This window comes from Siniperca chuatsi, linkage group LG2 (assembly GCF_020085105.1).
Source record: "Siniperca chuatsi isolate FFG_IHB_CAS linkage group LG2, ASM2008510v1, whole genome shotgun sequence".
In the NCBI taxonomy this organism is placed as follows: domain Eukaryota; kingdom Metazoa; phylum Chordata; class Actinopteri; order Centrarchiformes; family Sinipercidae; genus Siniperca; species Siniperca chuatsi.
In genome coordinates this window covers 11314718-11327765 of record NC_058043.1, presented here as the reverse complement: position 1 = coordinate 11327765, position 13048 = coordinate 11314718, and the positions used below count along the sequence as shown (strand labels likewise).

General features: G+C 37.9%; 1 protein-coding gene across 2 annotated transcripts in view; it reads left to right on the top strand.

Moving 5' to 3' along the window:
- Nucleotides 1-13048, top strand: part of LOC122864017 (cadherin-22-like) — a 164341-nt gene that overhangs the window by 96185 nt on the left and 55108 nt on the right. For both annotated transcript variants that reach the window (XM_044171013.1, XM_044171021.1), the window contains one exon: nucleotides 10479-10598. In XM_044171013.1, the coding sequence (XP_044026948.1) occupies nucleotides 10479-10598 (120 nt within the window). The remainder of the gene's footprint in view (nucleotides 1-10478; nucleotides 10599-13048) is intronic.

Below are 13048 nucleotides of genomic sequence, written 5' to 3'. Positions count from 1 at the left end.
CTGTAAAATGCAGTTTAGTTGGAGCAAACTGAGACAACAGTGTGGCCTAAAGGTGAAGAGCTTGAAATGACAGTTTGAGGGCTCACTTATCACCACCAACAGGAGGGTCTGTTTTTAGCTGGTATTGCTGGGTGAATTAAAAAAAACAAACAGATTGGTGATTAAAAAATTAGTTAACCAAGATTGATTCAATTATTTAATTAATTTGATATCAGAACTGAACTTTCATAGTTTTAAATGCTACTTCAACAGTGCACAGTGATAGAAGTACACTAACTAATAGGACAGTGTTTAGCACCACAGCAAGATGGTTCTGGGTTCAAACTAGAGCAAGGCTAACTGGGGCCTTTGGCAAATATTCTCTGCAGTTTAGTAATCGACTGGCCACCTGTTCATGGTGTTTCCCAGCATCACTCCCAGTGATGAATGACCAGCAGGTTGAGAAAATGGATGGATATAGCTGTTGTCTGGTCAAAGAAACACATTTATCCATATGAGAAGATGCATGCATTTTACTGATATAGTGGTGCAGTGGAGCAATTAATCCTCCATCTGCCTTTTGTTTACCTTCCTCCTTTTGGTGGTGCTAAGCATTTATACCGCAGAAGAGTAAATTCATCGTTTCCTCGTTTTTTCTCCGACATCTGACAGATGCACAACATTCAGTAGTCTTGAACAGTTATCTTTTAAAACTGAACTCAAACAACAGTAATTATATGTGGAAAGAAAACACAACAGTTTTATCTAATATAAGAACAATGCAATTTTATTTGCCCTGTATTAGTAGTTTTAATTTATTACATGTTTAAGTGTGTTTTTCAGGCTTAAAGGAAATAAAGATGTATTGTATTCTGAAATCAGAAACTGTATATTATAGGTCTATTTGATTAATAGATGCTCACTTACAATCTAACAGGTCATCTTTCTCATTATGGCTCATCATCCCCTGTATTTTATGAATAAAAAATGGACCCATCATTAATGTAAATTACCTGCGATGTTAAAAGCTAATGTTGCCTCATGTCCATTTTCAAGGTAATGTTAGAGGTACAGGTCTATCCATTTACAACACCCATCCTTCCATTATAAAATACCTTGGCAGAAAGCCCTGTGTCATCCTAAAAGTACCGATAACATTCACTGAGACCACTTAAAGTTACATAATGTGTTAACATACAACGAGGTAGATAACCTCAAATGCTTTTTTTAAATAACAATATAAAAGTCAACTTAGAAGTACGCACAAAAGAATGTATAGACACATACATTACAGTGACATACTGTATGTGATGTATATTTTCAACCCATTCTCATTCCCAGGTCATCAAATATCAAAGTTTTGTCACAGTCCTCTGCGTCTCGTAAAGATGCACAAGAGACCCTTTAGCTTCTGTATGAGATGCACCAGGCTTTCAATAAACTCCAATGTAAAACCATCCGCGGCAATATAGACTATCAGAGCAACTACTCCGGCCGTCCATTCACTCCAATATTATACCTTATATCTCCAATATACCTGATGGCTGGAGGACAGAGGACCCGCCACCCAGAAGTGTTTTCCTCACTATTAACTCCCATGTTAAGGTTTTCTTTCAGTGATATCCGCAGCATTTCTCAACACAAAAACATGAAAGTGTCCTTGATAATTCAACAATATGATAGGTTAATGTTATGGCAGTTTTAATTATTTCTCCTTCGATTCTGAGAAATACATTTTTTTTTTTGTCAGTTTTGGATTACCTATGATCCTCAGCCACCGTTGCACGAGGAATCCAGCTCACCACTAAACCTAAAGGAAAACCTGTAAATTACTAAAAAAAGTAAAGTACTTATTGTACAATGAATTTACAGTCATAATCAGCCAGACACAGTCTTCCACATAGGTTTTTACATAACTGTTTTTGGCATGAAATGCTCCCTGATGCAGGGGGAAACTATTTTTCTCTTCCCATTGGCTTTTTTCGGTGTCAGTCGTTGACGTGATGTGGCGGCTGTGAACCACAGGATGTTCGACTCTTGTTTTGGCTAAAATATCTTAAGTAACGAACATTTTTATTTTTTCTTAACATAGATCATCTAGATGCAGTGTACTTTTTTTACTAGTTTGGCTGTACTAGATATTGGATATATTTAGTAGATATATCTTTTTATGATCGTATATAAAACCCTACTTTTCAAACCGGAAGAACAACCAACCCAAAACCCCATTTTTGAATACTTGCTAAAATATCTGAAATAAGCCAAGATCTTTACTTTTTCTTAACATAGATCATCTAGATGAAGTGCAATTACTAGTTCGGCTGTAGCAGATATTTGATATATTTATTAGATATATTGTAAATAGGGTGGACTTTTTTCAACCCTATTTACAACACTACTTTGAAAACTGAAAGAGCTACAACTGTGGTGCTGACTTGTATCAAGCTGCATGGCAGGCCTCTAAGGAACTGCAGTTTTTAGGAAATATTAGTAAATACTGAATTGATAGTACACTGGGGATTTTGTGATATTTTATTTAGTTTAATTTTCCATGTATTTTTCAGATTTGTACTGTTTAAAATTTTCAGATATGGGTCTGGTAGGTCTGTTAAGAAGTCTTATTTCTAACATTATTTAGGTGAAGTTTGTTTGTTTGTTTCTTAGTTTATTCAGGGTTTTCTCTCCATTACATTACATCCACTGATGTTTTCTAATTATTTAGTTTTATATTCCAAATTAGTTTTCCCATCCTTGTGTACCTTTGTTTTGTTTATTATTTTCCTCGTAGTATAGCTGTACTATATAGGGCTTGAATTTTTTCTTGCAGAAGAAGAAGAGATTGAGACAAGTGAGATTTGTCTTTAAAACTGTGCTCTCAAGATTGCAACACCCACTTAGCTTAAAATAAAATAAAAAAGTGTATAATGATAATAATTATGTATTATGAGTGTCTTGTTACCTTAGAGACAGTTGGATAGGCACATGTTGTGGTTCAGTGTGGATATTTATTTAAAGAAATGAAATGGACATCCCTATTGAGGCACAACAATAAATAAGTGTGACTGTAGAATTAATGGGAAAATATTTCTTTCCTATTCTTGTGTTGCCTCAGGCAGTGTGTGTCTCATAGCACTAACAGATATGATCATAACAGTTTGGGCTCTGAATTTACCTTTATATATGGACAACAGCTTTTCCATACTACTTATATGTTAATACCAGTTAGCTTACGTAGAATAACATGTTTGGCTAATGTTTATGTTTTGGAAAGCCTCATCATTAATATTTGAATTGGATCCATTTGTTTTCCCTCCGGTTTTCCACAGCCATACTAAGTGTTTAAATATTTAAGTAGCTTTGAGCTAGGCCTCAAAATTTTTAAAAACACAGAGGTTAAAGTAATGTCAAACTGGTATGCTGCCAAACAATAATATATGTCGGCATCTTCAACAGTTGAGCATTGGATAGATTGAGCTTTTAGACACACATACTGCATGACCCCAAGCTAATGCTTATGCTCCACACACCCAGCTAATACTGAAGTAATAAAGACAGGCCTTTCCAATTTGAAATCAGTATTACACCGTGTTACAACATGCATACTGAGACATCCGCCAATCTGTTCTTCAGTCCTTGTGCGAGCTGACTGACTAAGTAGCCCGATTTGTTGGGTTTGAAACCATTAGGTCACTGAGGCAGACATCCTTTCCTACCACTCAAAGGTTGGGTGACAACGAGGGAGTCGGGTGGAAATGTGGCTGGGAGGGGCAGCTCTTGATGGTGGGATCACAACAGGGTGAAAAGTTTTCATGGAGCTAATCCTATGATTGATGTGGTTCCATTAGAGAGGACCTCAGGAACTCTGAGTGGCAGAGATGTGGCTAGACATGACATCTGCTCTGTAGCCTCTAGAAACCTCAGGTAACACTGATTGATAAGTCAGTGCACAGTGTCCAAAGAACAACAGGCAGGCAAATAGCAGTCTGATAACAGACATTAAGCTGACTACTATCCTCAGCTAGTATCTACTAATGACATGAGCTGATGTAGTGTAGAATTGCCAAACACAGTTCAAAGTAGCAACATGGTATCCTTGAACTGACATTTATCCTATTCTCTATCAAAGATACAGTCTAATATATAAAGCCAGATTGGAAAAACTCACCAACCGCAAGGGCCATTAAAAAACAGAGATACAGTATAAGACAATGTCCTGTACTTGTATCTACTAAAGAAATGTCAGCGTCTGAGGCTTTCTTGCATTTCTCCATACCTCAAGGCATGTCATCTCTGCAAATGCCACACCAACACCCTGTGCATTTTTAAGAATAATTTTAATTAAGTATGTTGTAGCAGTTTGTCTTTGGACCAAATGTTCATTTTAATGGAAACTGAATTGATTTAAAGTATGAAGCACACTTTGTTTGAAGATAGCATGACTACAGCACAGTTCCTAACAAATGAAATATTTTTTTTGTACTTTGCAGTATATGTAAGGGCAGATTTGCTACTGCAAAAGGCATCTAGTTGACAGGTGCTTCATAAAATAACTGAAATGAGGTGTAGAGATTGAGAGCAGCATAGGAGAAGCCTTGTGGAATGTACTTTTTAAGTGTCTTCGTGAAGGTCACTGCCCCATCTATCTCCATGTACAAAAGTACAACATCAGTGTTAGACTTATACACAAAATACACGATATAACTGGCATATTAAGGGAGTTTATAGTGACTAAGACATAGAATAGCACTAGGCAAGTGTTAAAAGGAAGTTTTTTCTTGCCACTATCGCCAAGTGCTTGCTCATGGTGGGATTTGTTGAGTCTCTGTAAATAATATTATAAAGAGTATGGTCTAGATCTGCTCTATAGGAAAAGTGCAATGAGATAACTTATGTTATAAATTGGTACTATATAAATAAAATTGAATTGAATTGAATAGGCAGAATAAAGCAGTAAAAAAGAAAGTCCTGTCAATAATGGTTTAAAAAGTTAGAGTTATAATGCAACAAAATGAACCATTGATAACACTTTATATTAAGGTACACATATTCACCATTAACTAGTTGCTTATTAGCAAGTATATTAGTAGTATATTGGCTCTTTATTAGTCATTATAAAGCACTTATTAATGCCTTATTTTTCATGACCATATTGTACAACTAGTAGGCCATTAACTAACAAAGAGTTTTTTTCCTCAATAACCCCCTAATTACTGCTTATTGATAGTAAGTAAGTAAGTTGTCAAACATGAATTACGATCTTAATATGCTTTGCTCGGTATGGGTCTTAGAAGGTGGTAGTACCACAAGAGTAGTCATTCTGTACCTTAAGTCTTATTTCCTTTGATTTTCTGTTCCTGTTTTTTTATTTCTCTCTCTCTCTCTCTCTCTCTCTCTCTCTCTCTCTCTCTTGCTCATACCCTCAGCATAGTCAGCATTGGACATACATTTCCCACTGCTTTTGTATGTAATGTGAGAACTCCACAAGGGGATTAAAGTAATAACCACCCTTCCTGTTGCTGTGGTCCAGAGAGGTTGCCCAGGAGGCTGCAAATTGATGCAGTCACCATTAGGACAGCCGGAGCCTGTCATGCTAACAGAAGATGAGACATTTGGAGCAGTAGGATCACAGCAGAGAGCAATGCGACAAGGCAGGAGCAACTTACAATCAATATTCTCTGCCAACCACCTTTATGTATATGGCCAGTAACATCCACCATTATGTGATCAACCACAGTGCTTGACATAATTGATTTTGGCTGATCTGTGTGTGTGGTCTTGTGTATGAATCAATATGCATGTCGTGGAGGGGGGGACGGAGAGAGAGAGAGAGAGAGAATATGTGATTCAGTGTGTGAGGAGGCACGGGAGATGTGTATGACAACAGCAGAATGATAGATTCACAATTGTGTAATTGATTAAGGCTCTCACTTTTCCATTATTGAGAAGTATGGACATGGCATAGTCTAGTTTCTTATACATTATACATTTTGGCATTGTGCAAGGAATACACAATGTGTCTAAAACAATAATGTTGATACCTGCCTGCAGATACAAGGGGAGGTATCCAAATCTAATAATTAATCTATAATGTGGTTTGATATACTTGAAGGATTTCCTTATTTTTTTATAAGGTATAGGAAGGTTTCTGCACAAGAATTGTTTCTGTACCTTGATGATTGTTCTTCAGATTGAGAGTTGACAACTTTTTGTCAATGTTTGTCTAGAGACACATGCTTAAAATTATAAGAGGTTAAGATTTAAAGTTGACATGCCACACTGGCCCACAATATCGTCTACAAAACAAATAATAATCAGATCTATTAAAAGTTCAAAGTCTAACAAAGATTCAATTTACAATCTCTGTCAGGAGAGATGAAAAATATCCCTAAATCTGTGTAGAGATTGCGAAGAGGATCAATGTGAGCAGGCTATTGGCTTTTATGACATGGCAGATTTTCCTCCCCTTTATACTTCATTCTCTCTCACCCTCCGTTCTCTCCCCTCATTCTCTCCCCTCATTTCTCTCATGGGGCATTTACGTGGATGAGAGAGAAATGAATCACAGTAGAAGTAGTGAAGAAATAACTTTTCATGTGAAAACACCTCAGCTTTTATGGCTTTACTAAATGATCCATAATGCGGGCGGGGAGCACTCAGTCCTGCAGATTAAGGCGGGTCAGAGCGGGAAAGAGGCTCAGTGCTGCAGCCGTTAGACCCCTCCAGTGAAGCTCGCACCAGTACGGCACCAGCTGAGATAGGCACAAATCTCTTTTACGAGGCTGCCTCTTAAATAGCTGTCAGTCTAGTGTCTCACACGTGGTGCACTCCTCTAGCTCCCTTTGCAGTAATTGAACCATCTCTCCCAGAGTGCTGAAATGGTGTGGGAAGCCATTCCAACAGCCTGTGTTGATACCATTAAACCAAACTCATGCATAAATCTAACTATATAGCCATCGTCACCCACCCTCCACCGAATCCTCCACGCCCCAAAAACAACCCTATTCCTTACTCCATTTCACCACAGATGGGTTAGTTTTCATCTGAATATTATTTACATTATCCTTCAAAGGATATTGCACACTGCTTAAGTTTCATCTGCAACGCAGACTGTATTACTATGTTATTAGAAGCGCTTTGAGTAGTCAGAAAGACTAGAAAGGCGCTATTTATACCATTTACCATTATTATTTTGGAATGACTGTTCTTGACTTCCGTCATGTTCTTCCCACCATGACAATGTTACAACATTGTCAGAAGTATCATGTGTTCCAGTAATAAACAGAATAATAAATAGAAAAGAATAACTTCTAAGATACCAGGAGGTTATTTACTTAACTTAACACATACCTGGTGGGATTTTTAGTGCCTTAAAGAGGAGTTATCATATTGTAACAATAGAATTATAGAAATATTAACTATTACAAAGTGCTAAATAATGTTAAATAGACAGCTTCCATTCAACAGCAGTCAGGAGGATTAAGTGAATAATAAATCCATATCCTCATTATAGTTGCACAGCCATGAGATTGTTGTAACCCTGTCTAGTCCTCCATGCTGAGGCAAGTCACTGGGAGAGGACATGTGTAAGTGAGGTGACTCAATATTTATTTGTTCAGCAAGTGTCACAAGTTGGCTTAGACTTCTGACAAAATTATGGAGATCGCAAATGTTTAAAGATTTACTTAGCTTCACTGACCTCTTCTTGTTGACAGTTGCACTTTTGACCTCGCCTGATTGGGTATGTTCAGAAATGTTTCAGCTCTATTGCACCTGTAAGAAAAGCCAACAGTGATGTCAGTATAGTAAATACAGACCCTTCCACACAAATGCAGCAAGGTGAGAACATCAACTACTGGGTGTTAGCAAAATAATTGGTTTTTAAGTGTTAAGCTACTGTTTATGTAAAAAAAAAACAAAAAAAAACTGAAGCAATAACACAAGGTATAATTGACTGTGTCATTAAATTTCATCAGTGATGTTATTGCATGGATACGTGAAGAATATGATGTGGTAAGTTTTGTTGTATAACCAAACCAAACAAACTCAGCCCAAACAAATGTGCCCATGAGGGGGAATAAACAGAGACAAACCTGTATATTTTGGTAATTAAAATTATTATTGCTACAGTGCATGCTGTCTCATCTGAGAGCAATTTGTGATTTAAGTTTTAGTTAGTGAGAGAAAAACAACTCTTTAGCTAATGAATATCTGGAGCTTCTCTCCATTAGACATACTTCTCCTATTACTGCAATATGCATTACATTTGAAACTGAGAAAGTCAATATTTTTTATTGAATTCCCACAAGTCCATCAACAGTAGAATCTGCTTAAGTGAGATGCCGACCATGCCAACAGATACTGTAAGTAATGACTGCTCCCACTGAAAACACAGCAAGCCAGAGCTTTAATAAGAACCCAAGTGCCAAACTCACTGCTTCACCTCTCTTTTTAATATAAACACAATAAAGCATTTGCATTTATATAGTTCTTCCAAGCCATCTGACATTGCTGCCAGCCAGTACCCAGAAACAGCTGAGCATCAAACTGATTGTTACCTGGGGAAAATTAAGATAAGGGAGTAATCCCATGGACGAAAAAGGCTTTGTTGGACCCACAGCAGTAGGGCCAACCAGGTAGACAGAATTAACAGACCCCTGCCTGTTGCCAGTGATGCCTAGCCTCCATATAGCCTTATGTTTTCAGTATGATAAGAATGATATCTCACTCATCCCCCAACTGGGATGTAGCATATCTTGATCTTCTAAGGATCAGGCTGGTGTGTACTATTGCATATTTGGATGAGGTAATGACTGTATGATACGACTCAGAATATGAATATGAAAAGCTCATTCCATCCTAGTTAATATGCACTGCTTTGAATCCACAGGACGCTGCAATATATCCGGATTTAACTGAGAACCACACAAGGTTGTTGACAGAATTCATGATTCTTTGGTTTTGCACATACTGGAAAAACACTGATCCATTCATCCATCCATCTATTTTTGTGTGTTCACACCAATTGTTTCTGAGGATATTTTATCTTTGAGCTAATATGTCATGTTGCCAAGAAGTTCAGAATAGCTGCAAAATAGCACACCCTCATTTGTTTCACTAGTATCATAGACCAGGTAGAGTGCTGCATCATATGCTAGCTATGTGTTAGCATGCAAACCGGCCAGCTCCTTATCTACATACAGGGAGAACAAAAGATTGCTATATGACAGCTACAGGATAGTGATCTGAGCTGTCTGATTTAATGGCTGGGTGACTTTAATGATAATCCACTGGCCTCTCCCTCCCTCTTTCCCCCTTAGGAGCTCCATTGGATGACAGGAAACAAACAGTGCTCTGACACTTCTCACTAATTAGCATCATTAGCATATGGCCATTATGTGGATGGACAGTAGCATGACAGGGCTCTGAGAAAGGCTACAGCGATGACCTTTGGTGGACAACACCAGCTGTCAGTAATTACCCATAGCATTGGCCAGAGAAAAGGAGACAAAGACTGACTTCTTGTCCTTGAGGACCTACGGCGTCCGGAACGTCTCCCTTTTTATTTTCCTTTTCTTGTAAATGAAATTATTTATATATATATATATATATATATATATATATATATATAGAAAGAAAAAAATGTGCTCACATGCTAAAAGGCAAGTATACGGTTGTTTCTTAACCTAAAAATGAAGAACTATGAAGTTTTATAGGCTTTAGGCTGAGCTTTAACTAAACTGTGTGACTAAATAGAGAGATGCACCACCGTATTTGCTGCCAGAGGCTTGTGTATGCACACTGTTGACAAATATACTACACTAAGTGGGAAATAATGATTTATACACTGATGCTTCACAAATCCAAATTTTAAGGCTTCATGTAGAAATGACTATTCTCTGCCTAAGTGCCGGTAATCACGAGTAATTGTTTGTGGTAGATTTCCTAAGCTTCTAACAGCCTTTGAAGATATAATGTTGACTTTGTGACTCCATGTTTCCTTTCATCTCTGAGCGCAACTCATGTGCCAATGAGAGGCAAAACAACTCTGAGCATTGGTGTAGTGAAAAGGTAATTTGAAACATCAAAAAATTTGTTTGGAAAATTATGTGCATAGAAATGAAATAGGTACCTGGTGCAGTGGTACCCAAATGCATTAACCTCCCTTTCCCAAGTATAATCACAGACAAGTACGCATGAACACACACACAGGTGTGTACACAAACATGTGCAAATGTCCTACTTTTGTACAAATGTCAAGGTCTGAAACTCATATTGATCCTCACAAAGACAGAAGTACCAGAGTTTTACACAAACACACACACACACACACACACACACACACACACACACAAGCAAAGAAAACACCCACATCCCCACAGCTGCCATTCCATCAACATTATACACTAACTTAACTTAATTCAGCAAAAGTTTCCCCAGTGGCCTTCTGGCTCAGAAGTTTTTATTCTCTTTTTTGACATTATGTTGTCTCTTTTCAACAGGAACATCCGTTATGAAGGTTACTGCATCAGATGCTGACGACCCTACATACGGCAGCAGTGCCAGAGTGGTGTATAGTGTACTGGATGGAGAAAAGTTTTTCACTGTTGACAGACACACAGGTAAGAATGATAAAGACCACCCATTCAGCACTGCTATTTATTTATTTTTCTCACAAGATTTTCTTGTGCTCCTAATATTTTAAGCAATATAAAGCCCAGAGACCATAATTCCCAGATCATTCAAAATTTGTTGCCAAAAACATAAAATCAATTGGCCAAAAACAAGCAACTTTATAAACTTTTAGCCAATAACTACTGGCTCCTTTTAGCAAACACTCAAAATACCACATGGCATAAATTGCTTGGCACAACATAGTGTATAGTGCGACCTTCAAGACTAAGAACTTATTTTGTATAATAAGAAACAGTCAAAATCATCATAGCAGATATTACCTGGACATTCAATGCAAAAAACAAACAAAAAAAAACAACCAAAATATACATGCTAATTACACATATATTAAATGTGTTTTTCCTAACTGTTTTGGTTTTACTGTTAACACCTGTTTTATTGATTTTGTTTATACTCTGCTGATGTCCATCAGACCCGATGCACAGGGTGTTCACATAGTAGCCTAAAAGTTGCCCCACTAGTGCTAAGGATCAAAGAATAGCAAATGTGTCACCTAGTAGTCACCTAGCATTTATATCAGAATCCTGGGTTATACAGTGGTGTGCAAAAGTGTTTGCCCCCTTCCAGATTTTTTTTTTTGCATGTTTTTCACGCTTAAATGTTTCAGATCATCAAACAAATTTAAATATTAGTCAAAGATAACACAAGTAAACACAAAATGCAGTTTTTAAATGAATGTTGTTATTATTAAGGAAAAACAAAATCCAAACCTACATGGCCCTGTGTGAAATAGTGATTGCCCCCTAAACCTAATAACTGGTTGGGCCACCCTTAGCAGCAACAACTGCAATCAAGCGTTTGCAATAACTTGCAATGAGTCTTTTACAGTGCTGTGGAGGAATTTTGGCCCACTCATCTTTGCAGAATTGTTGTAATTCAGCCACATTGGAGGGTTTTCGAGCATGAACTTCCTTTTTAAGGTCGTGCCACAGCATCTCAATAGGATTCAGGTCAGGACTTTGACTAGGCCACTCCAAAGTCTTCATTTTGTTCTTCTTCAGCCATTCAGAGGTGGACTTGCTGGTGTGTTTTGGATCATTGTCCTGCTGCAGAACCAATGTTCGCTTCAGCTTGAGGTCACGAACAGATGGACAGACATTCTCCTTCAGGAGTTTGGTAGCCAGCAGAATTCATGGTTCCATTTATCACAGCAAGTCTTCCAGGTCATGAAGCAGCAAAACAGGCCCAGACCATCACACTACCACCACCATATTTTACTGTTGGTATGATGTTCTTTTTCTGAAATGCAGTGTTACTTTTACGCCAGATGGGACACACACCTTCCAAAAAGTTCAACGTTTGTCTCTTCAGTCCACAGAGTATTTTCCCAAAAGTCTTGGGGATCATCAAGACGTTTTCTTTAATGTTCTTTTTGCTAGGGAGTGGTTTTCGTCTTGGAACTCTGCCATGCAGGCCATTTTTGCCCAGTCTCTTTCTTATGGTGGAGTCATGAATGCTGACCTTAACTGAGGCAAGTGAGGCCTGCAGTTCTTTGAATGTTGTTGTGGGCTCTTTTATGACCTCTTGGATGAGTCATCACTGCGCTCTTGAGTTAATTTTGGTCGGCCGGCCACTCCTGGGAAGGTTCACCACTGTTCCATGTTTTTGCCATTTATGGATAATGGCTCTCACTGTGGTTCGCTGGAGTCCCAAAGCTTTAGAAATGGCTTTATAACCTTTTCCAGACTGAAAGATCTCAATCACTTTCTTTCTCATTTGTTCCTGAATTTCTTCTCGGCATGATGTCTAGCTTTTGAAGATCTTTTGGTCTACTTCACTTTGTCAGGCAGGTCCTATTTAAGTGATTTGTTGATTGAGAACAGGTGTGGCAGTAATCAGGCCTGGGTGTGGCTAGAGAAATTGAACTTAGGTGTGATAAACCACAGTCAAGTTATGTTTTAACAGGTGGGGCAATCACTTTTTCATACTATGTAGGTTTGGATTTTGTTTTCCCTTAATAATAACAACATTCATTTAAATTTGACTAATATTTAAATTTGTTTGATGATCTAAAACACTTAAGTGTGACAAACATGCAAAAAATAAGAAATCAGGAAGTGGGCAAACACTTTTTCACACCACTGTATTTCCACCAAATCCAGATTTACCATACGAAAAATCCCTACAGCTGTATAATGGAAAATTCCCCAACTGTGTGGGGCTTATAGGAGTGATATGGCCTGACCCACAGTCTTTCAGGAGTAGCTTAGCATCGGTGTTGTCTTCAAATCCCCTCCAGGGAGAAGCACTAAAGTTTTAATGATTCCTTTTTTGGTCATGGATAATAAATGGCTCTACCTTGGTGGGACTAGCCAGGAGACTGGATGGTTCATTCCAGCTTCTGTCTCACAACCCCCATTCTACCCACCCCCTTTCC